Source organism: Cyrtonyx montezumae, unplaced genomic scaffold (genome assembly GCF_038088225.1).
Source record: "Cyrtonyx montezumae isolate F1298 unplaced genomic scaffold, pur_monq_1.0 scaffold_3, whole genome shotgun sequence".
In the NCBI taxonomy this organism is placed as follows: Eukaryota; Metazoa; Chordata; class Aves; order Galliformes; family Odontophoridae; genus Cyrtonyx; species Cyrtonyx montezumae.
This window is the reverse complement of record NW_027072034.1, coordinates 119334048-119360041: the sequence shown is the minus strand read 5'-3', so window position 1 is coordinate 119360041 and position 25994 is coordinate 119334048. Positions and strand designations below refer to the sequence as shown.

Here is a 25994-nt window from a genome sequence, read left to right as displayed (position 1 = left end):
GGGAAGGGAGAAAGTACTTCTAGAGGATATTTCATCTTACACCAAAGTACATTTTAGGTTGACCATAGGCTTCCTTTAGATATCTTTTAAGTATCAAACAGGATTCCACACACAGACAAATTTAACTGTACAGAAAGCTTACCCGTCACATATATTCAGCCCTTGTCAACCACTAACAACCCAAAAGACAAGATAATTGAACTTATGTTACCTATTCATACTTTTGTGGACCATTACTTCTGACATGAATGCAGGGCAGAAGGTAGAAACTCATCTTTTAAATTAGTTTCACAGCCCTCTATGAATAACCTTTCAATTTAAGGAATACTTATTTATTTTCAGCTCCTATTTCATGCTGTAAAAACATTACAAACATCCTTTGGTGATGTATTTATTCATTTCACACTTACAGATACTGCCCTTTGGAACTGCTACATTCTTGTAATTCAAGACTGAGTTAAAAGTACTTTCTTTGGGAGAAAGCCTTGAGGGTATCTGCACTCATCTCACTTTTCTTATGATCTCTAACATTGCATTTGCCAGCCTGGTTTTAGTAATCAAAGCACCACAAAAGAAATGTATCCACATCTCAACTTAAAATCCAAAGAAAAAGAAAAAAAAACCCAACACAATACCAACAAAAACTTAAACAGAAAGCTTTTAAACATGGAATGAGAGTTGGGACTTTTCGTGTTTCTTAACACACTGACAAATTACCAGGTAAGCAAATTAAGATTTGATAACAACAATAAGACTTGCTCCAATATCTCATACTCGTCACAGAGATGTTTTAACTACTAGTTTTAGTGTTAGGACTTTCAACAGTACAGAAGAGAAGTGTCATCTTTCTATTAACTGAGTAGAAAATAAAAAGCAGAATGAATGTACAATGACGTGTAGTTTTGAGCCTTAAGGCTCAAAGGTAACACAGACATTACCTCCATGTGTTCCATGTTTGTTATCCGTTGGACGAGCAAATTATCTTTTTGTAACATATCTCTGTATTTAGCAGTTAATGCATTATACTGCTTATTAGCCAGTTCTAGTTCAGACAGTGGGACGCTACCATCCAACACTTTCTGTAGAGCTGCAATCTTAAAGCTAGCCATTTCCTATAAAAATAATCAATACAATGGGTTAACAAGATTTACTAGCGAAAAACTGCTCCAAAGAAAGACAGTAGTAGTTCTTATGATGTTTAGAATATGATACTGTTTTATCTTACTACATCAACATACATCTTTCTGCACTATTTGCAAAAGCATTGACAAAATTTTGCTGCTGTTGAACTGTCTAGATCATTCTATCATCAATAACCTCTATATCTGACAGTCAAAAAGGTATTAGGTATAGTTAAATTAATGCAAGCCCTATCAACCTGAAGGGCCAAAATGTGTGATATTGTTTCATATGAAACTTCCAATAAAATAACTTGTTGAAGAAAACAGAGTTTGTATTATGATACTCACTTAAGTACGAAGAATACTTTGATAAAATACCACTGAGCAAACATTACACAAAGCATCCAACAAACTCGTACTGCTGGGTTTTTTTTAAAGTATATTTACTGCCAAATTGTAAAAATAAAGATGTTTATTATTACTACTATTAACTATACCTTGAATCGTTGTAAATGTCCGATCTTCCCTGCAACTGCAGTCTCCATATGTGTTATTTCACTCTTCAATTTCTCATTTTCTTTTCTAAGGTATCGTTCCATCTCAAGCAGAGTGGTATACTGCCTTGTTAATGACCTTTCATTAACTTGTAAGACAGTTATTTTTCTATTATTTTCTGCAAGCCATTTTTTGGTTTCATCAGGATCCAGCTCAAGTGCACTGAGTAAATTCTGTAAAAGTACTTTTCTTAACAAGAATCTTGTACAGAAATATGTTAAATTGAACTACATTGATGTTGACAAGTTTCTCTTGTTGAAATACGTTGTCATCATTCCATTAAGCAGAAATAATTTATTTTTCATAATAAAATACATATGCAGACTAAATACACGGATAAACATACAAGGAAAGAAAAAATCTAAATGTTTAAAGCCATTAATTTCTGGAGAATAGTTTCAAAACTTAGAATTAAAATAATTCTCTACATATTTATCAGATTTCATTCTTATAGTAGCCTCACATACATTTATAACCATAACAAAATTTATTTGAATTATCTTCTAGACTAAATAGAATGAGCATGGTACCTAACAATCACTAATAATGTCCTACTTCTAGGTTCATATTTTGACAATAAGATTTGTTAAATAACACATGATCTCTACACTCTCAAAGCTGCACTCATGTGCACACGTTTATACACACGTATAAATCCTGAAGGAGTTGTGGAAAGAAACTATAGTGACTCAGGTCACAGAAGAAACATGAGCTTTAGTTTTGCTGTTGCACAGATCAACATGCCAAGGAGATAGAGAAAAGGGATTGGAGCTGTAAAAATCCTAGATTTCTCTGAACCTAATGAGAAAGAATAGTCTTGTGGCTAGAAAAAACACCAGACTCCTGGAAGCCTGAAGTGGTTAAAAAATCTAGTGCTTTAACAACTAGCATGCCTTCTCCTTTTAGGCCTACAGTAAAATGCTGTAGATATCATAACAGTAATAGTATGTTTTACTTTTTGTATTCTTGATACTGTGTGTACAGCTCTCTGACAGTTAATTACATTCCGATAATAAATTAATAAATAACTTCCCTTCTTATTAGATTTGAACTGAGCAGATTTTACCCATGCAACATTTTCCTACTCTAATAAATTATAGTACTGTTTTATAATCACTCTTTATTAGCCTCTACTTAGTAATATGTTTTTATAGTGGAAGCAACAAAAGTACTCACAGAGTATTCCTTTATTTTTGTAGCATCTTGTTCTTTTTGCTCCTCCAGCTTCTTCTTTTCTTCCTTCATTTCTTCTGACTCTTTCTGCCAGCTTTCCTTATCTCTAAAAAAGGAATTAAAAAGATTAATTTATAATCGTGAAGCACTTTGTGATTTTCAAAACTGTAACTAAGCCAGTAACTCTGAAACACTGCAAACAAAGATATATTTTTTAAAGCAATAATGTAATTTGTAGAAGATATTATAATTATAGATAGATAATTGAAAACTTATCTCCTCTGGGTTTCAGCTAGAATAACAATTTCCCTCAGGAAATACACAAATTCAACTCAGATTCCTCATATCCAACATCAGCATTAGAGGTCCAAATTCCAAAAGAAAAGGCAAGCAATGGCTGTAACATTAACTCAAACTTTCAATGATTTTTTAAGTCTTTCCTTCCATGGCATTCATTTCAGGGGCACACACAACATCATTTCCTGCCCTATTTTCTCAATTTCAGTTAAAAATATAAAAACAAAACCATTAAGCTTTGCTGTGGCCCAAGATACACTCCTCTATCAAAGAATCTTCTCCTTTTACTTTAGCCTGTGACACATTTGGAGTAGGAGCCTTGAATTATCATCTTATCCCTGTGATTGAGGTACATAATCAAGTTGTACATGAGGCAATGTACTGTAGCCTTTAATACTTAAAAGAGAACTTTATCTGTGAAATCTTAACTAATTCAAAGAACAAAAGAAGCTCATATAATTTATTACTCCAAAAGTCATCCAGTCACTGCTTGTTCCCACTCCAAAACAGAAAGGATACAACAGATACAACTTAGCAGTCTGTTAAGAACCCAAATCAGCAGACTGACCTCTATGCCTTTAGCACATTAAGAAACTTTATTTTGACCATAAGAAGAACTTAGAAATTAGATTCAATTAAACATACGAAGGAATTGAGAGAGACAAGAAAGAAGCATCTGAAGACCTGAAAAAGAGATGTCTGACTCTCTTTGGATAACAATTTCCTATTTTTTTTTTCTCCCTCAGAGAAACTGCTAAATTGGTATGGAATGCAAAAGCCAGTAACGTGAGATTCTAATAAAAAATCAGATGTAGAAGGTACAATGCAATTCTCATTTTAAATTATGCAGAAAAAAAGATGCAGTAGAAGACGTTTTATGTAAGAGTTTTCTAAGTTTTTTCAAGACTAAAGAATATATAGGATGTCCAGCTCTAAGAGCAGTGATGTTTATGGCACTAACCAAAGAACCATTCCAATGTAGCTGTAAATCTTGATTCAAAGTTATTAAACATGTAGATATTTGAACTGAAGAATTCAGAGAACAATACCTTTGGTATTCCTTATAGAGCAAGCCTTGTTGATGACGAATTACTGCAAATTTTCGTTTATAGTCCTCTACTGCATCTTCTAATTGTTTAAGTAACCGTTCTTTATTTTCCAGTTCCTAATGATTATTTTCCAAATAAAAACAAAATTGAAGTCATTATTACAGGCTTTAAACATAAAAGCATTAGTCAGAATTGCAGGTTTTTGTTTTACTTTTTATGTTAGATATTTCTGTTACGAATTCTGTGAATTGCAGAAAGTAAATGTCTTTCTTTAGAAGTAACAGGAGAAAAAATTAGTCCAGTAAATATTGGTATATGTATTACCAGGTGCAAAATTGTTCTGTTGATGTTGTTAGTCTACATATGTAGTCCACAAAGAATACTAATTGAAAATGTTCATGGAGAGTCATGCTCTTCTCATATTCCTAAATAAATATTAACTTTACCATATGAAATTAAAGAATTTAAATAATAAAAAAATAAAAATAATAAAAAAGTAAAAGTAAAGTTATCAAAGACAGTAATAATAAAAAGTCAATCAGTTATTTACTATTTAACTGTTCTCTGGGAAACATCGCTTTTGGTTTCAATGTACTTAATCCCATTTTCACATGTTCACTTATTTTTGACATAATTGAAAGAAAATTCACATGGTAAATACAGACTTCTGTTGTACTTAAATAAGAAAAGAAAAAAAATGATCACAATAGGGTTTCCATGTACATATCCAGCTGTGAAATCCAGTCAGTAGTGAAAGCATTTCTCACAGAAAAACTGCTGAACTGTGAAGTAGATTTTTAGATCAAAATTCAGATTTTCAACACAATAAATCCAAACTGTTGTCAAATATATAGTTACAATCTTTTGAGTTTACAGCACAGGAAAACATTGAAAGCTTGGTAGAAAAAAACTAAGCAAAACAAAACCAGTATAGTCCCAAGAGTTTACAGATGTCAAACTTCAAAACAATTTTGGAGCACTCTCCCATGTCTATGTGTGATATGGCAATAGATTTTGGTGGAATGAGCTATATGTTACATATATTCTCAATATCAAAAGCTAAACGTGTTACCTGTATAAGACGTATTAAATATTCATTCAAAGAATTAATCATATTAACACTTGAAGGAATCATCCCTTCTGGAAGATTCACTGTTTTGAAGATAATATTAGCACATTCTGATTGACGTAATATGCAAATTTCATTATTCAATTGTGCAATCTAAAGAAAAGAAACAAAACAACAAAGTAACTTTATACAATTTAAAAATATCCAGTTGATGGACAACATACTGGCTCTCCAATATTTTTAAGACAGTTCTTATTAACAATCTAATTCAGTTCCACATACATTCTAAAGCACTCTTAGAAAGGAAACTTAAAAAATAATGTGATTTCATACATTATTAAATGCATAACATCTTGAGCTAAACAGATCAAGTGACTCCAAGAATCAGGGTAGATTCACATATCTGTTAGTTTCATTTAGAACCGTTTAAAATATTGCATGCTTTTGTAACTTCTAAAAGATGAAGTTTAGGACATAACTATTGCAGTGGTTATCTGATGGCCTATTCTAAACAAATCTTTGCTCTTTCACTTCTTAAAAGGCTCTCCAGTTCTCTAGTCTAATAGTACACAAAACATTATTCTACAATATTAGTTGCTGGGAAATCTTTTTCTATTACTAAAGTAGAAAAAAAATTATGTAATGTAAACTGTATACCTTTTCATTTGCCTTTGCCAGCTGATTAGAGAAATGTGTTGCCTCCTTTTGAGTCTGTTTCAGTTCCTGTCTTAATTCTTCATTTCGTCCTGTAAGCTGATCAACCTGAGCTTTCAAGTGCACACTAGCATCAAAGATTCCTTCTGTGTTCTTTGACTCAATTGCCTAATATAGTGAACATTTAATTCACACAACAGAGAAAAAGCACGGAAAAAAAATTAGAAAAAAATAAATTTTAGCTTTTAAAAATCTGCTCATCTGTTTGCTGATGCTATATGCACCACATACTGTGATATAAATGATCATATTTTCCTGTTAAAACACTAATTTTTCAGTACAATGTATAAAGAAAGAATATTTCTTTGGCATTTCCTGTAGATTCTGCATAGATATAACACAGGCAAATTAACTTTTATCTTAAGTTTTATGCCTAGGACAGTGAACTTACCCAAGTCAGTTTCATAATCTATTTATTTATTTTTTTCCCTCTCTTTCATTTTTTTCCCCTTTCCTTCCTATCTCTTCTTGTTACATATTTATTTATTTATTTTTAGAGGAGTCACATTATGTAATCCCACTTTTAATTATAAGTAAGTAAATATATAGCAACTCCTATTTCATTATACAATAACCAAGGACAAAAAAAAATAGTCTTAAAATCCTGTGAGGACAAATAATAAGAGAGTAAGCTTACATTAACTAAACGATCCAAACTAGGGATAATTAAGGATGTTTCTCCTCCCTTCACACTAGGATCCTTCTGCACTTCCTTCACAGCTTGCAATATTTCTTTCATTCCTTGTTCAAGTTGTTTGTTCTCTTCTGATAATTCTTTTACTGCAATAAATAGTTAATGTGTCTGAAAGCACTATAACATGATTGACTCACTAGAATATTTCATCATAATATCTCTTGATTTGATATATAATGTTCATATTACATACAGATAAATTCAACTCAGAAAATTTTTGCTTGGAGAAATACCAACAAAACAATAGAGAAATCCTTCACGGGAAATCATTGGACTTTACTGAACTTTCCATGTTTCCCAACACTTTTTAGACTTTTTAGTAGCACATCTGATCCGTTCTCACAGATGCAGAAACATAGCTATCTTGGAAATATTTGTGTGTAACAATTATCAATATAGGGATGGCTTGAATTCCTGGAACAGAATGGTAAAATTGAAAAATTTTAAATTTTAAATTCTTTGGGTATAATAAGGACTCTCAAATCATACAGTTTTCCTGCCAGTATTTGTCTCTCAAGTGAAATTCAGAAGAATTCAGAGAAGCAAAGTATAATTAAGCAAGGAAAATGCAAGGTTATAATAAAAGAGACCTCCCACAGACTTAAAAGATTTTCTTAAGCCCAGCTCTTAAGGAGAAATCCTAGTTTAATGTAATTAGTATGAATAAGCTATGTTTCTTGTGTTAACATTAATTTAATTTTAAAATAGGAAACATATATGCATTAACAGACAAAACATACACATACAAAAATAAACACAAATTTTTGTTTTAAAATGGCATTAAGGACAATTCAAGAAATTTTAATTTGATAAATGCTATTTATGTTTGCAATTACATTTCAGAAACATAACTGACACAGAAGGGTATCTAAATAATTGCATAAAAATATTCTATGCACACTGCAAATTCAATCATTGCGAAAGTTACCAAACTAAACTGCATTGAAAAGAAACTGCAAAGCTGAACATTTCTGGACACAATCACAAAATATAGAGCAAATAAACAAACAAGCAATCTGCAGGTACCTGATAACACTGTAGTTTTTGAAATACATAGTTCCAACTTACATTTAGATTGAAATTTTACTATTATAGTCCTACTCTTTTCCAAATCTCTCTCTCTCTCGCTCAGCTCATTTGCAAGATACTCATTCTAAAGAAACGAAAAAAGATTAAAAATTGCAAATCAGGAATATTAGCAGTAAAATTCTGATTAAGAGTCTGTGGTTACAGAATGTCAAATGAGAATGAAACATTTGAAAATATTGCCATTCCATTACATTCAACAGTGAAATTATATAGTATGTGAACCAAAATGAGGGGTTACATCATGGGCAAACATTAAAGAAATAGTCTGTCAGCAACAAAATCATAAAGAAAAAACTACTTAAACTATAAATAAACTTCATATAAATACCCTTTCTCTTTTTTGTTGTTTAATTAAAAATAGCCCACAATGTATTACCTGCTTTGCCTGGCTTCTGCATTTTTCTAGCTGTAATTCAGAATAATTACTTAGCATACCCTCAACAGATTTCTGGTTATCTGCTAATTTTAAAAGAAGAACAGTGCCTTATTAATATATGATTCTATTTCCATTTATATATAAAGGTTTATATTCCCGAGTCTTCTAAAATACAAAAAAAAAAAATATTATTTTCTATCAGAATGAAAAGAATAGGCATTATTTATGCTGCAGCTTAGTTAACGGAATAAGAGAAACCTCAGCAGAAAAGCATGTTCCCACAGCATGGAAAAGCTGATATAAAGTTGGAAAATGCTTAATACACACAGACTTAATTCTTTGGACACTTACTTATATGCTTAACAATTACACAGCTAAGCCACGCTCAACAGAAATTCTATCTTCAAAAACATTTCAGGAAAGACCTGTGTGCTGATCCTATTTACTCTAATCATTATTTTCCCTTATCAAAACCCAGATAAACAAGAGATATATTCTCTATATCCATTCAAAATATAGTTTCAGTTTAGTTTTAATATACTAGTCCCAGCTTTTTCATCACTTCGTATTATTATTTTATGAAAACCTGCCCACATACAAGCCTCCTGAAATGCAACAGAAAATAAAGATGGATTTACTGGAAGAATTACACAAGGTGTATCCCATGTAACACTGTCCAGAGATACACATATTCTTGGACATGCAGCAGATGGAACAACTGTCTGCAGGTACCTTTATGAGACTATTGGCTTGATTCATGTCCTATATCTCTGCCTGGTACCCCAAAACTCCTGTGCTAACACAGAATCTTTAATAGCAATACCAGAGAATAATTTTGTTATGATTTATCATGCAAATAGAACACAGTAAGCATCCTGCAATCGAGCTGTCCTTCTAATGATTCTTAAAAGGTTTCAAAAATCCTTTCAAGAACATAAAATAATTTATCATTGAAGCTATTTTCAATAAATTGAGTTTTTAATTGGAAATATTTGCGGTTTTTCCAAGAACTGATAAGATGCTAGGTTGGTGGTGAAATGGCTAAAAAGATATCAGAAATAACTCGGGAAATTTTTAGTTTATTTTTTTAATTTTTAGCAGAAATCTCACCATCTGATTTCACTTCAAAGGACAGAATCAGCCCCTACTTCATTCAACTAATATTTGCAAACTACCACTGTGATATTTCTCTGTGTAATTAAAGCAATTTTAAAATAATTGTCCTCAAACTGTGTTGCTCAATTTACAGTTCCAACAATTGTAAGAAATGCAAAGTTAAATGCATTAATAAGTGATTCAGATGAAAATAAGTCAGATTTTGAAAAAAAAATATATTCCCTCTTCAGTGTTATAATATCCCTGATATATCTTCAGTGTATAATATATATCTTCAGTGTTATAATATCCCTGTTATATCTTCAGTGTAATATCCCTGATGCTGATGTAAACTATAGCTCCGGTGATACATAAAGTTCTCTTATGCTCAGAGTTTCTGAACTACAGCTGTCATTAAATATTTGCAACTCTGTCACATATTTTGAATCTAAATGAAGCAAAGAAGTATTTCTAGTTTTTTCCAAGTGACCTAAATTCTCAAATATGCAAGTAGTTCTTCTAGATAGATTTTCCACAGCCTCACTCTTTTCAGCTGTGTCTTTCACTGAGCTCAAAAGGCTAACTGATGCCACTCTATATGAAAGTATGCTTCTCATTTCCATGTTACATGTGTTACTAGCCTGTACTCACAGAAAATAAAAAACACTCATTATTATTAGAAAAAAAATAGTAACTTGGAAATTTTTGAATGTAGTTAGTAGAAGTTTCTAGAAAATATTTATACAGATATTTGCAAAGTAATATAATTGCTATTTTGAAGCAGAAATATAGTAAATGCTCATGAGCTTGCTTTGTAAACCTACCTTTGCCTTTACTTCAGCAATATTGTGTGTGTTCAAGAAATCAAATTCTCTCTTCCTCATTTGCTTCTCTTCTATGAAGCTGTCTGTTACCTCCACAGCACCAACCTCCAGTGCTAATTGAAAGTAAATGTACAAGAGATAAATGGTTATGACATTTTTTTTGGTCTTCAAACAAGAAAATATATTCCAGTTAGTATATCTCAGCTCTGTTTTTCTACTTGCAGCGTAAGGAGCTGTATATCTTTAAATTCAAACAGAGTATTTTTGCCTAGGTAGCACAGAGTAGAAATTTTTAAGATTTCTGAAATGCATTTATTATGAAGGTTTACTGGAAATCATGGTGATATCATCTTATATCTAAAAAGTCCAAAACAGTGACAGTGATGCATCACTAGTCATCAAATCAATAATCTATTGGGCTATAAGACTACAAAAACATGAAACCACTCACATCTTCCTACAGATTCAGCGAAAAGTATTTTAACTTTTAGTTTAATCACAATACATTGAACAGAGCTGCAATGATAACTATAGACAATGTTCGTGCAAGACAGAGTTTGTAACAAAAAATATCCTACCTCTTGTGGCAATTCTTCTTCCCTTCTCCTGAGCCAATTTACGAACTTGTTTTTTCAGTTCAATTCTTTCCTCTTCTAGTCTCTCAATCTGCATATTATTAACAAATCAGTACTTCAACCTGTTCACAGTATTATAATTAATAGTTACATAAAAATACAATTTATCACTTGCCTCTTTCAAAAGAATCTGGTTTTCAGATCTATATTGCTGCTGTTTCAGTGTTTTGCTGTTTCTGAATTCATTTAAATCAATCATTGCCTTTGGCTCAAGACCTGAAACACAGTATAAACATAAAATGTGCAATCATATATTAAGAACGAGTATTAATATTAATGGTCATCAGAAGATAGACCACTTAAATAACAACATAATCAGTCAGGTAGAATAAAAAACTAGTAAGTTGATGGTTAAATATATTCGTATTTCTAAACATTATGCTCTGTGTAAAAATACCAGAAGAAAACACAATTCTGCTTTAGTTACTCAAAAAACAGCAATAATATACCACCTAAAATTCACTGTACTTATGTTTTTGATACACACGTATAAAATAAGCCTGTCCATTTTTTTAACTATTTTTCAATCTAGCATTACTATTTCAATATGCTTTGTTTTCCAAATACTAAATTACGAAGCCAATTAAGCATCTACAATCAAGAAGGAATCAAAACCTAAAAAGCAATCCAAAATATATTCTCCTGCTTTCTTCAGACAAAGCAGCCTGTAAGCCAAATTTAGAAATGACACTCATTCATCTTGTCCTAACTAAAGCTATTTGGAACTATTAGCAAAATATAAGTAAGTATTTCCAAGTAGTTACTTAGTATACTCTGACATTCTCACACCATCAATAACTGAAAATGTAAAATGTATTGAATGTAACATACCTAAGCGCTCTCTAAGCTCCTCGTTTTCATCAAGAAAATCATTTATTTTAAGTTCAAGTTTATTGACTTCCTTAATTAACATTTCAATCTCGTGATCTCGTATTTTGATTTGCTTTTTTAAATCCTTTATTTCAGCAACAGCCTCTTCCAAACCATACACTCCCTGTAAGAATCCAAATGGGAATTATAAACAAAGCCTCTAACAGTACACAGAGGAAAAATTACAAATCTGTGTTTCACTGTTACAAAGCCAATGACACTATTTGAAAACAAAACAAGAAGAAACTGCTATGATTCAGAACTTGCACTAAAAATCATATGGGACCTGAGGTAAGTGAAAGAAAGACAATAAGTGAAGAAATCCCTCCAGAACACCACAAGGATGAAGTGAGTTCATCCTCTTGAGGGGCTGACTCAGTGTCCACTAAAGTAAATGCTGACCATATAGTAAATTTCTAACTGAATTGCCAATTTCTTTCATGCAAACATTTTCAAGAATGATTGCATTTGTGATTTTTCATCATTGCATTAAAGGATACCAAAACTTTCAGTGTTGATTAATTTCAAAATATCTTTGAAAAACATTCTCTGGGTATAAAAATTGTACCAAAAGAGTGCCACTTTTCTGCATGCTATCTGAGTTTCAGTATAATTTTTGAGGAATCTAATTTTTTTAATATATATACTTCTTACATCAAATATTAAATACTTAACAAGAAAATCTTTCTCAGTTATAATCACTCTTCTACACTGTGCTTTCTAAAGCATGATGCCAAATAAAAGCAAATCCTATAAATCTGTCTAACTATAGAGCAGCTTCTACACATTTCAAAACTGGTCCCATTTATTATAGGATTATTTGAAGATTCTATCTTGACTGTGATCAAAGACAGTCAAGCACAGCTTCACCAAGGGTATAACATACCTGAACAATCTGGTGGACTTCTACGAGGGAGTAATGGCATCACAGGACAAAGGAAGGTCAAATGATGCCATCATTTTATGACTCTTCAATTAACGTTCAATGGGTTTCACTCACACTTAAACTACGTTCATATGCTAATACTGTCACCTTGAAAAAGTTTTTATGTACAGCTAACAAATTGAATGCAATCACTGACCACTAAAAGAAAAAAAATAGCATTGGAAGACATTCATTTAATTTCTAATGTAGAACACAATAAATAAAGTGCAAGGAGAAAATGTTCTGCTAAAACTATGATGAACTAATCTATCAACTTGAACAAACTGCTTACCAGTTCGTAGTCTTTCATTCGTTTCAGAGTCTCAACAAGTTCTTTGTCCTTTTCTCTGGCATCTGCTTCTGCTAGTTCTGCTGATTTCTCAGCCTCCTTTGTTTTTTCTTCTAGCAGTTTTAACTTTTCTTGCATATCTCCTAGACAATTCTGCTGAGCAAGAGATGAGAGACCTGGAAAGAAAAACAATTATCTGGTGACAATGCAGTTAATATTTCTACCTAATCAAGAAACACTTCAGATAAAATTATAAAGGAGACCTTCATTATCTGCTCTTTTAAGCAAATAATTACAAAAGGCTACATACTAGAGCTTTTTTTTTTCAATTGTTCCTTCAAACAACCCTTATAAGAAGTATGCATATAAAAGACATCAGAAATTATTTTAAATTGTATGTAATCAATCAATTGCAAGTCTTTACAGAGCTGAGTCCTTGTATATCACACACTAACCTACAAAGATCAGGTTTAGTTTTATTAATAAATAAAGCAAAATAAATGTTATTTATTTTTTGGTGTTATATCTAAAGCCCACTGAAGTACTGTGAATAAATTTAAACCACTTTTGTTTGTATGATAAATGGACATTAACAAAAAATTCAAAAGATGAATACTTAAATATTTCAAATATTTTTTTCGGTATTTCTGAAGAATACACCTCCCCTGTGAAGACAGACTGAGAGAACTGGGGCTGTTCAGCTTAGAGAAGAGAAGGCTCCAAAGACACCTGATAGTGGCCTTTCATTATCTACAGGGAGACTGTAAGAAAGAAGAAAACAGACAAGAGTCTGTTGTGATGGAACAAATCTTCGATATTAACAGACCACAAGGAAAGTAGAATGAGTGCAGACTCTTAAAGCTTTCTCCCAAAGTACATGATCTAGCTGTAGCTGTCTCTGCTCATTGTAGGAGAGTTGTACAGATGATTTCTAAAGGCCCCTTCCACCTGAAATGATTATATGAAATTTACTGCTTCTTAATTTCTTTTTAATATATCTTAAAATAACACATTCAGCTTACCTTTATCTTTTTGGAGATCATTTTTTAATTCCTCAATAAGAAACGCATTTTGTTCCATTTCTTTGGTATACTGTTCGACTTGCTCAGTCAGCAGTCTTATCTGAGCATCTCGCTCTTGCACACTCTACAAAAAGAAAAAATTAAAGAAATTATTTTTTACTGTTTATCTCACTCCTGTACACTCAAAAAAAACCCAAACAAACAACACAAAAAGAGAAACTCTATTAAAGAAAGTCTTCTTTATTGACACAGATACTACTGGTACAGAACATCACATTTCTTCCAAGTACATAATAAATGAAAAGCAGCTATGATAATAAAAATCAATTACACAACAAGCAAATATACTATACTTACAGCATAGAGTTCAGATATTAGCTAGAAGTAGCATATTTAAAGGCAAAGCAGGGAAAACAAAAGAAAGTAAAAATAAAGCGTTCAAGTAACACAAACACACTGAAGCATTATTGTATCAATTTCACATGGAACAGCTCTCTAAGAGTTAAGATAATAATGCATGATAAAAAGTTTTAGATCAAACAGACTTCTTACTATCTCCTCATTAACACGTGGTAGGAACTGAATCGTATATTCTAGACTGGGAAGACTAATAATCCATCATACCTAATGTCTATTTTGCAGACTGACTTTCAACTAATCATTCAACTTTTAATAATTCAAACCAAATCTTGCTTTACATGCAATACATATCCGTAGGCAGACACAGACTGTGAAAGTGTCCATTAATATATTAGTTCTATGCTTTTACATGAACTTTAGAAATATCACAGAAAGCTCAGTTTTATTTCTGGTGTGATTAAAAAAAAAAAAGAAAAAAGAGTTAGAAATAAATTACATAAAATAAAAATCTCAAGAGTTGCTTACCTTACTTAATACCAAATTTATGAAAAACAAAATATCAGGCTTGTTTAGAGGAAAAATACAATCACATGCTTAGCAAAGTTGTAAAAAACTAACCATAACCCTTTAAAATGTGCACATACACTGAACTGCAACGGGCCTGGTCCATTTTGAGTTACAACACAATGTATTAACTTATTTTTTAAATGCTCTATTTAAAATATATTTCCACAAAACTGTTCAAAATAACATGCTAGTGACTGTCATTGAAAACCAAATTCTACAGCCATCTGGTCAGCTTAAAAACAGACTGTATAACTGCTCATCAAAGATTTTCTCATCTGCTTCCATCTTCTGATCTTCAGAGGCTAAATTGTACACTGTTTTTTATCAGTTCCTGGTCCTGTAAGACTGCATAATTATACCTCATAATACTGCTCAGTCTAAAAATGCCCATAACGTATGTCCCAGGGTTCTTAAAGGGATGTGAGATTTTTTTTTTGCCACCATCCTAGAGGTGATCATAGACTGATCTGAATCTAAAAAGTTTGAAATGTTACCAGGAGAAGAGAATCAAGTGCTAAAGAGGCCCCACCATACAATTAATTAACAGAAATAAATAAATAAATATACCCTGTTCGCAGATGGATTGTGTCATACTGCAGGGAAGCATTGCAGATGGAAATCTGCTGTGTGGAGCCCTACACAACAAGTTGCAGAGGCCACTGAAGGAAAAGTAGAATTAAGTCAATACTGCTGAATGAGAGAGGTGGCCAGTGCTTTATCTCTACACTGACTCATGGATAGTGGCAAATGCTTTATGGGGGTGGTTACAGCAGTTGGAACAGAACAACTGGCAATGAAGGAGTAAATTTATTTGGGCTGCTGAACTGTGGAAAGACATTGCTGTCTGAATAAAGAATATTGTTCAAAGGTGTCATGTAGTTGCTCATGTGCCCAAGATTCAGGCTACTGAAGAACAACAAAATAACCATCAGGTAGACTGAGCGGCCAAAATTGAGGTGACTCAATGACAAGGGTGAATTATTTCTAGCTTGATGGGCTCATGAGACCTCAGGCAACGAAGGAAGAGATGCAACATATAAGTGGGCTACAGACTGAGGGGTGGACTTAACTACGGACGCTACTGCACAGGTTATTCGTGACTCTGAAACATGCACTGCAATTAAACAAGCCAAGAGGATGAAACCTCTCTCAGGGGGAAGGGCGATGGCAAAAGTATAAATATGGGGAGGTGTGGCAGGCTGATTATACCACCTTGCCACAAACCCACAATGGTAAGCGTTATGTGCTGACCATGGTGGAAGCAACCACTGGGTGGCTTGAAACATATGCACTATCCCATGGTGACACCTGAAACATCATCTTACGTCTCAAGAAACAAGTCCTACAGCAACATGGCACTCCAGAAAGAACTGAGTCAGATAATGGGACTCATTTCAAAAATTCTCTTGTAAATACTTGGGCCAAAGATCATGGCATTGAGAGGATTTATAATATCCCCTATCATGCACCAGCTTCTGGTAAAATCGAAGGACACAAAGGGTTGTTAAGAACTGTTGAAAGCAATGGGTGGAGGAATAAAGCACTGGGAGAAGCATTTCGCAGCAGCCACCAGGGTGGTCAGCACTCGAGGAACTATCAATAAAGATGGTCCTATCCAATCCAGCTTCCTTCATACTGTAGAGGGAGATAAGGTCCCTGTAGTATATTTAAAGAGCATGTCGGGAAAAGCGGTCTGGGTCCCTCCAGCTTCTGGAAAAGGGAAAATCTGTCCATGGAACTGTTTTTGCTCAGGGGACTGAGTCCACTTGATGGGTGATGCAGAAAAACTGTGACAGAATGTTTTCAAGTTTGTCAAGAAAATGAAAAAATTCAAAATCATAATGATTATCTAATTTTAAACTAATAAAAGCGGTCCTTAAATTTAGCTGCTTTCATGTGCTAAACCATAGGCTTCAACAGTATGGCACAAGAGAAGACAAAGGAACACAGAAGGTAAAATCCCTAGGAAAAGTTTCTTCCTTGACAGATTTAGAATATAAACTAAATTCTAATTTATCAGCTTTAAGTTCTGGATGCTCAGATGTTAAAGTAATCCTTCTGAGTATAGTTAGATAAGTTAAATATAAAAGCAACAGAACTGGCTACCAAAAGCTCAGCACATAAAGAAAAAGACGTCCTTTGTGTACATTAAGCTAATTTTGTGGTGGAAGAAATCAATCTGCCTCATAATTCTCAAAGGTGAGTAACACCATATTCTGGTACTTGCAAACTGTGAAAGGCTAAACTATTTGGACAGTAGTTTACCTATTAAACAGCAATCTCTATGCACGTAATTTATTACATAGACAGTACCTGCTGAAGGGCCAGTATACTGTTTCTATTTACATCAAGTCGGGCCATTTTCATTTCCTCTTTCATGTTAAACAACATTTGTTGATATTCTATGAGTTCACTGTCTTTCGAAGCCAGGATTTTCTAAAAAGGTAGATAAAATACCATCAGAATGCCTGAAGTAATCTTTAAAATAATAAATAAAGGTATTAAAAGTACCTTCCATTCTTCAACTTTTGCATTTATAGCTGCCATGAGTGGATCATCTTCCTCATTCTTTGCTTTCAGCTGGTCTGAAAGCTCCTGAACCTAGAAATGCAATTTGGATCAATCTGATATTAAAAAAAACACGTTTCACTTACCAAACATGTATGTTCAAAAACACTACATCAAACACACACAACTTAGCGGAAGGGCAATAAAGAAGTAAGGTAGAATTCTGGCTCTAAGAATGGGTTGACTAAAACTGTATGAAAGTATTTTGCAATATGCAGTCAAGTTTTGATATTTGTATCAAGTTTAAAGATCATCTTATTTCCAGAAAGTGTTATTCTAGCAGAGTATGTGTTTTTAACTGGATATGTTTAATGTTTTTTAAATTAAGCTAAAATATGGCATGCAACATAAAAGCAAAACAAATTACAAAAATACACTCAATAATACAAACATTAGATCTTACTTGAAATTTGTACTGTTCTTTCTCCTTTCTTAACTGATCCATAACAGCATCAGATTGTTGCACAATTAGTTTCATTTTATTATACTCATCCGTCATCCTCTCCATTTCTTGCACAGATTCCTCAAGATTCTTTCTCATTTCTTGGTTTTGAATGTCTAATTTCTCATTAGTTTCAGTCAAAATCTGCAAAATTTAAGAATCCGCTGCTTTTAAAAAGTGTGCATTTTAATACCTGAATAACCAGAAATTTAAAACTACCTTAAATTTAATACTTTAAAGCATAAATTACCCCAGAATAGAGTATTTGACCTCTGGATCCTCAAATTAAACAAATCCTACTGGCTAAGCACTAAACATCTCCCAGTGTCAGTAACTTTATTAAACTTTGTTACTTCAAACATTCACAGATGGAGAATATATACATCCCAGAACCCAAATGCATTTGAAATTCCCTCAATCCACATGATTTGGCCTGTAATTTGGCACAGCTTTCTAAAAAATTCTATTGTCTGTCTATTAAATACTCAGCAGCATCCATTTTACCTGAATTTCATCCAAATACTGGACAAGCTCAAAGTTCTTTTTGGACAACTGAGATCTGTAATCAATATCATCACCTCTTCGTGACAGAACTGTTTCTTTATGAGAATCTATTTGCCTCTGATAGTCAACTACATCCTGACGCAATTGTTCATTCTGTAGAGAAAGTAATCCAAAAATGAATCTATTTTGAAGGGCTGAAAACAAAGCTGTTTTTCTAGCAAGCTAATACAAAGAGCTAACACAGTCAAAGCCATCTAAACACCTACAGTCTGCTTTTAAAAACTTAGACGCCTCACCTTTCTCTTCATTTGTTTTTTCTTCTGATTAAAAATGAGAGAACAAGAGCAAGAGAACAAAGCATGAAAAATATTAGAAAGTATCTTTGCTTTCTACAGACTAAGTAGGAATCAATGTAAAAGCAAACCAAAATAGAATTCCCTGTGTACCTGTGCATATGTACATACAAGTATATGGATAAAACGGCCTGAGGAATGACTTTCAAGTTTGTATCGGAACATTAATTTTAACCGTTACCGTCCATTGCAAGATTACAGACATTAAAGTTATAAAAACAGTTTCTAAATCTTTTTAAAAGCATGACTCAAGAAAAAACTAACCCTTAATGTTATTTTTATATTAACCCTTAATGGTAATCCTTAATTTATTCTTGTATTAAGTACTGACTCTTTGTTAAAAAAACTTACTAGCAAAAGCAGCAAGCATAAACTGAATCCTGACTGCTACTGATCTAAGACATTTGTCAATAGTATTTAAGAAAAATACTAAAAACTCAAATAACCAAAGTCATAGGACTTTGTAAATTCAAGCACAGACCCTGATCTCAATGAGCTAAATTTCTCCAGAACAGATCTATGACAGATCTATGAAAACTGATTAAACATTCCAAACTTCTTTGTATCAATACCTAGGAAATGTTTTAGACCAGAATTAAATACCATATCACATAAAGCAGTGTACAGAAGACTAAAAATATAAAACCTACTAAGTAAATAAGCAGTCATTCTTTACTAACCTCTCTCCTTAATTTGATGTTTTCATTTTCTGCATCTTCATTTCGAAGAGCAAGCTAGAATAAGATAACAAAATCTTTATCATATATGTAGATACATATATTCACATACATATACGCATACAAATATATAATGCTACCATCACAGACTACAGAAAGCCAAGAACACCAGAAACAAAACAAGTAATGAAAGTACAGTGGCCCTGTTCCATCAGTGTTTTATATTTCAGAGGCTCTTCTCAGAATGTCTAACTTTTAAATGTTGCTTCTGAACTGCTTTAGAGATATCAAGCTGAAGCCTTTCTTACCTGTTCATTCACTTTCTTCTCTTTTTCCAGTTCCTTTTCTATATCTGTTATTTGTCTCTCCTTCTGTTCTACCTGTTTCTCCAGTCGGCGAATCTCATCACGCAAAAAACGAGTATCACGAACACCAGCTGAACTTTGTGCCATCTTAGGAATATAAAAGTGACATAACAAATAGTTCTTCAAAATAGAAATATTTGGGAAAAAAAAAAGAAAAAAAAAGATACTACAGCTAATGCTCAGGAAATACAACAGAAAGGCCTTGCTAGCTTCCTTCAACAAAAAATACATAAATCGATAAATAAAAGTCACTAAAGATAAATGGGACTTGCTAAAACACATTTCATTGTAATGTTCATTCAGTTCTTTGTAAAATACGGCTGGTGAATACTCAAAAGTAAATAAAAAATGTATTACACGAACTTAAGATCATTATCTCTCTTAACTGGTTAAAACTGTAGTGTTTCAAAACAAAACAAAAAATTATAATCAAGAACCACACTCCCAGCATTCTGTAAACCAAAACCCTTTTAAAATGTACCTCTAATTCACTTTCCAGCTTCATCAGCTTTGTTTTAAACAGATTTTCTGTTAAAATAGAACACATACAGTGAGTTATCCACCAAGGTACCCAAAGCAACAATGATGAACTTAAACCATTAAATATTTACTGAAGCAAATGACTACAGATGAGTTGGTATTTTATTCATTTTTCTAAATTTAAAGAAACAACAAGCAAACTTAAATAACCTTAACACATCATTTATGAAGAATGTAACAAGATTTGCTTACCACATTTGGCTTGCTCTTCCCCAGCTTTTTCTACTTCTTCTAGTGCCAACTCTACCTCTTGAGCTTTCATCTGGGAAAAAAAATCATAAGCAAAGGAAAGGGATTGATACTAACGCAAACTTAGAGAGCATCCCCCATACCTCATGCTTAGGATTATGAAAACATTACAAAAGAACACTGTATTGTTCTTCAAAAAAAGGAAACTTCTTTTATTTTTCCCTACACTAACAATTTAGATCTTCCGATTGCTGAAATACCTACCTTAGTAATTTATTACAATGAAACTTTTCTAAACATTCAAAAGCATACAGGTGAAAATAAGAAGTGGTAAAAAAGCTTCATTAGAAGCAACATGTTGAGCTGTGCAGGTCTTATTTCGTGTTTTCAGCACACTTCTCAGTGTGACACTGTGAGAGATTTATATGATCAGTTTTAGGGTAGTTTCTTCCATTCATATGGACACTTTTGAAACTACTCCAAAACATCAACCTACTACAGTCAATTGCTTAAAGTTAAAGCCATTATGAATAACTCAGTACGAATCTAATTCCTGAGATCGCATTTTCCACATTTGAAATTAAGATTCTGTAACCACATAATAATGGTTGTCCTGTTCACTTCCCTTTCCTTTGGTGAAATGATCTCAAGAATAACCAGTTATGTTCAATGCACAAGAAGAAAAAAAAAAGGTGTAATCATGCTTTCATTTAAAGAATTAAAATTAATAATTAATTTAAAAAAAAGCAAATGTATCTACAGAATTGGAGAAAAGTGAGAATTAACACAAACCTTCAACAGAGACTGAGTAATTTTAAACAGATGTATCAATTGCTCAGGAGCTTCATTTTTCAAGTCTTTGCCATCAACCTGAAGAGATAACAGTGGTTTTCTTATAGAAATATCACTGAAATTCACAAAATAAATAATTTGTGCATGGGTAAAAGCAAGGACGGATTAGGGAAGAATGCATAGCAAAACTTGTATGTCCTATTTTCCCCTTGAGCACCTTGGACAGGGTCTCAAGCAATCTGTCTGCCAGCTCTTCTCGACGAGGCAGAGCATCTGGATCTACTTTCATAAGCTTCTTCCAATCTAGAATGGGTGCCATATTGATTTTATAGTACTTTTCCTGGAACAAAAAATAGAAGTAACAATTATCAGACACTGCTGCTGCCAATCAGTCAATTTAAAGTAGGCTGGCCAATGAAGCACAAAATGATATTAACAACCGTATGGAATTTTTAGTACTGATTAATGTTCTGTTTACATTTTAGCATACTGTAAACAAGGAGACTACAGTAAAACTATTTTTTCTTTGCACAAAAAAGTAGATCATAAACAATCAAATAATTTGAAATTCAAAAACTATATATCTGGACACATGAGAAATTTCAGTTTTCACTTCTAAATTTTCTTTGTTTTTTCCCAACTTCTCCTGCCCCTTGAACTAGCCCTTGTACAATACAATTTCCATATAGTCATAAAATCCTTATTTGTTGTATTTAAGCAACCAATGTTTTCATTTAATGCTACGTTATCCACTTTTTGTAGTCATCTCTATGATACTAAACTCTTGTATGAAGCATCCTTTCCTAATGACTAGAATAATTGAATTGACAGGACAGCAGGCCACCCAGTTACTGACAAAAATCTAATGTGAATTAATGCAAATCTTTGCTCTACAGATTACCTGATGGCTGCTGAGGGTCACAATGACTTCTCATACACCCAGAAGACAATAAAGTACCTGAAAAAGAAAGAACTGTTTGTAAATCATAATGTTAGTAAGTCTTTTTTTATTGAGACAGTGGTTAGGTGCTGGAACACGTTGCCCAAAGAGGCTGTGGATATTCTGTCCCTGGAGGTATTTAAGACCAGGATGGATGAGGCCCTGGAGAACCTGATCTAGTACCTGATGTAGTAGTTGGCAACCCTGTCTGTGGCAGGGCATTTGAACTTGATGATCCTTGAGGCTTCTTCACACCCAAGCCAGTGTATGATTCTTTGATCCTTAACATTTTCTGGAGTTATTTCTGACCTATATTGTCAATTCTTAAAAGGTTTGATTCTACCAAGTTTTAAAAAATGTTATTTAAACTCACATACCACCCAAAGTTGTTAAAACAATAAAAATGGTTAAGAAAATTAAGAAAGAAATAAAAACAAGCAGGACATTTAATTCATTATTATTCAATAACTAATGATATAGTGGGGACATTTTCTGGGGAAAAAATCAAGCTCAGTCAATAGCAGTAACAAAAATTTAGACCTCATTCACTGGCCTTCATCTAAAGACTAAAAAACTGAAATTTCCTTAATGAAAGACTGAACAGGTATTATTTTCCCATTACCTGAGCAATCTGAAAGAACAGTTTTAAACCTTTGATATACAGCTTTATTTCTAACAGGACAAAAATCATTTTTCCATCATCTTCTTTGAACATGTGAAGTACTACAGAGTATTGACCAGCTCTTCAGTGTTTGTTAAATGTTTAAGGAAACATGCACTCTATATAATCCGTGACCTGGTAATGATGAAAAACATATATACATATTTTTGCTTTTCTGCTTCCTTGTAAATAACAGAAAATACAAGAAAGTCACATGCAGGAATATAACTGATTTTGGAATTGTCACTACTTCAGTTAATCCAATACTACTTGATTCCATGATCCTTGTTTTCTTATCATTTTAATTTTTTTTAATCAGTGAGGTGTATAAAACATGGATAAAATTCACAACCTTACTATTGTTGAATTTTCCTACCTTCCTTCTTTCATTTCTCTTCTCTTCCTGACTTACAGAGCAACTTCTTTACAAAAGCATCAGTCCCGAAATGATATCTAAGGGGAGAGAGAGATGTATATAAATAAAGTAGTCCTAATTATTGGGACATCAGCTTCCAAGACATAGGCGGCACAACCTGAATATACAGAATGTTGTACTGTACATATATATTTAAGTACAATAAATATGATATCACTTCTTCATAAAATGCAGATTATCTCTTTTCATCAGTAGAATACGTGCTTTTGACAGGTGATCCACGTAGTGACACAGATTTCATCACAGTGAAATCAAGCACCAGTACCAACGGCAGTTCTTCTTCCATAAAGTGCACATAACATGTAACTGAGTTGTACACACACTCGAGTGACAATATACATCATGAAATAGCACAGACACATGGGAGATGTGTTCTGCTGTAGTATTCCTACAGAACACTAACATCTTGTCTACTAACAGCTAAAACACGCTCTTGCGCAGGGTTCCTGGCAAGGACACGACCACAATCCCTCCAGGATGCTGCTTCACATTTGTTAAAACAGGAAATTGCCTTACTTTGCATCAGCCTTCCTAAGGGGGAACGGCTGAAGTTCGAGAGGCACAGAGGCAGCGGTGTGAGGCGCAACTGCCCGGACTCTTCTGCCCGGCACCAGAGGCCCCCTCCCGCAGCCCGGCTCCGCGGGCCGCCCCGCCGAGGACCGCCCTCCTCTGAGCAGCTCCGCTGCCGCCCCGATCTCACCGCTCCGCCGGGACGCCGATGGCGGCAAAGGCCGCTGCTAGGCAACGCCGTCAAACTCTCCCGCCGGTTCCGCTCTGAGGAAGACGGGCAGGCGTAGAGGCGGGGAAAAACGCACTACCATGGGCCACACAGTGGGTCGTCACAGGCACGGAACCGGAGCGCCGCAGACCAGGGCTGCCCACCTCGGGAGCGGATCAGAGCCGCCTCCCCGCGCTCCCGCGGCGAACCCCAGCATGCCGTGCGGTCCCTCCAGGACCACAGCTCCCAGCATGCCTTGGAGCCAGGGGCCCCGAGCTGGGCGTTCTCCCGACAGCTTCCGCCAGCCGGAGGGGGCGGCAGCGCGCAGGGGGCGGTCTGCGCATGCGCATTGCGGTGGGGGCTCCGGCGCGAGCCCTGGGCAGCGGCGGGAGCGCTTCCGCGGCGGGCTCAGGTAGGGTGAGCGGGCGGGCGCTGGCGTGTCGGGGCCGTCCTTCTGCTGACGGGATATGGGGGCCGGGCTCGGTGTTCCGCTGGGATGAGTTGTTTCTGCTGCTGCCGTGCGGCCTCGGTCCCGACCGTGCTTCGTGCCCCGGCTCGGCCCTCTCACTTCCTTACGCTTCCTGGCAGCCCCCTTCCTTTCTCACCCTCCCGTCGGCCCCCGCTGTTCCTATCCGGCCCTGTACTGCCGCGCCGCGGGCTGCGTGTTCCTTTCGGTGTGTAAGTATCGGTAATCAGCCCCAAGGGACAGTTTGCGGGGTAACACGGGAGGGGATGGCTGTATGAACTACCCGCGTCCATTGCGTACTGCTGGCCGGCGAGGAACCTGAGCATGGGTAGCCTAAAAAGTTGGAGAGCTTCGCCTGCATGGACACGACCACATCTTCTCAAATCGGAGGAAAACCAGTACCCACGTGAAGTGCGTTATATCCAATGTGTTCATTCAGTAGCTGTGTCAAGAGCTGGAACTGTGTGTGCTTTTACACCATCTGAACTAAAAGGCAGAGGTGGTCATCTTTTGTATTTACTTTTTTTTTTCTGATTTATTCATGTTTGCTATCTCTTTATCGGTGTAGATAATTAAGGAGGGCTGACAAGACACGAGGCCTTTGGCACACCTGGTAGTTACGTAACTTGTTCCAGCTGTGTCATAAGTCTTAACTCTTGACTGAAGGTAAAGACTTTATATCTTAGCTCAGGGTTGGTTAGTTACACCTCTCTGCTGGTAAGATAATACCCTATGTGGTTAGTACAGGGGAAGAGAGACTGGATTGTATTTCTAGGATGGAAACCGTTACTAAAAATAAGATTTTTCATGATTAAATGATAAAAAAAGAAGTGAGAAAAAAGAATTCTTGGCAGGAATTGCTTCATAGGTGGGGCACGTGGTCTACAGAGTATAAAGCTGCTTTGCTGTATGATGAGTCTCTAGGAAGTGGATCTTTATCCCTATGTGACCTAGAGAGTAAAGTAATCCATTGATGATGTTAATGAAGTTTTGCAAGGTCAAGTGCAAGGCCCTACACTTGGGTTCGGGTATTCCAAAGCAAAATTACAGGTTGACCAGAATAAGTTGAAAGCATACACAAGGAGAAGGATTTTGTGTTATTTGTTGATGAGAAACTCACTGTGAGCTGGCAGTGTACACTTGCAGCCTAGAAAGCCAACTGTATCCTGGGCTGTATCAAAACAGAGATGGCCAGCAGGGTGTGGGAGGTGATTGTCCACTTCTGAGGCCCCAGAATACTGAAACCAGGCCTGAGATTCCCAGCACAGGAAGGACATGGAGCTATTTTGGTGATTTCTGAGGAGGCCACAAGGATTATCAGAGGACTGGAGCACCTCTCCCACAAAGAGAAGCTGAGAGAGCTGGGGTTATTCAGCTTGCAGAAAAGAGGGTTCTAGGGCAACCTTACAGAGGTCTTCTGATATATAAAAAGGAAAGGTGGAGAGGAAATCTTTGTAGGGGAGTCTGGTGATAGGACAAGGTGGCATGTGTTTGAACCAGAAGAGGGGAGATTTAAATTTAATGAAATAATTCCTTGTCATGAAGGTGATGAGGCACTGGAACAGATTTCTTCATCCTTTGAGACACTGAAGGCCAGGTTTGTTATGACTTTGATCAGC

At 34.8% G+C, this 25994-nt stretch overlaps 2 protein-coding genes across 3 annotated transcripts in view; one reads left to right on the top strand and one right to left on the bottom strand.

Moving 5' to 3' along the window:
* CEP290 (centrosomal protein 290) overlaps positions 1-22141 on the bottom strand; it is a 43662-nt gene extending 21521 nt beyond the window's left edge. The window contains exons 1-25 of the mRNA XM_065743203.1: positions 22056-22141; positions 21372-21494; positions 21155-21232; positions 20366-20435; positions 20115-20161; positions 19577-19720; positions 19272-19325; positions 18239-18391; positions 17696-17878; positions 17236-17325; positions 17038-17160; positions 13798-13921; positions 12779-12951; positions 11523-11685; positions 10807-10907; positions 10635-10722; positions 10057-10169; positions 7741-7825; positions 6616-6758; positions 5922-6086; positions 5268-5417; positions 4196-4311; positions 2853-2955; positions 1619-1849; positions 939-1112 (exon numbers count right to left, since the gene is read on the bottom strand). Of these exons, the coding sequence (XP_065599275.1) occupies positions 939-1112; positions 1619-1849; positions 2853-2955; positions 4196-4311; positions 5268-5417; positions 5922-6086; positions 6616-6758; positions 7741-7825; positions 10057-10169; positions 10635-10722; positions 10807-10907; positions 11523-11685; positions 12779-12951; positions 13798-13921; positions 17038-17160; positions 17236-17325; positions 17696-17878; positions 18239-18391; positions 19272-19325; positions 19577-19720; positions 20115-20161; positions 20366-20435; positions 21155-21232; positions 21372-21473 (2973 nt within the window). The 5' untranslated portion in view covers positions 21474-21494; positions 22056-22141. The remainder of the gene's footprint in view (positions 1-938; positions 1113-1618; positions 1850-2852; positions 2956-4195; positions 4312-5267; positions 5418-5921; positions 6087-6615; positions 6759-7740; positions 7826-10056; positions 10170-10634; positions 10723-10806; positions 10908-11522; positions 11686-12778; positions 12952-13797; positions 13922-17037; positions 17161-17235; positions 17326-17695; positions 17879-18238; positions 18392-19271; positions 19326-19576; positions 19721-20114; positions 20162-20365; positions 20436-21154; positions 21233-21371; positions 21495-22055) is intronic.
* A 2158-nt stretch (positions 22142-24299) lies between these two features.
* Positions 24300-25994, top strand: part of TMTC3 (transmembrane O-mannosyltransferase targeting cadherins 3) — a 37497-nt gene continuing 35802 nt past the window's right edge. For both annotated transcript variants that reach the window (XM_065743205.1, XM_065743204.1), the window contains exon 1: positions 24300-24321. The gene's annotated coding sequence lies outside the window, so the exon portion shown is untranslated. The remainder of the gene's footprint in view (positions 24322-25994) is intronic.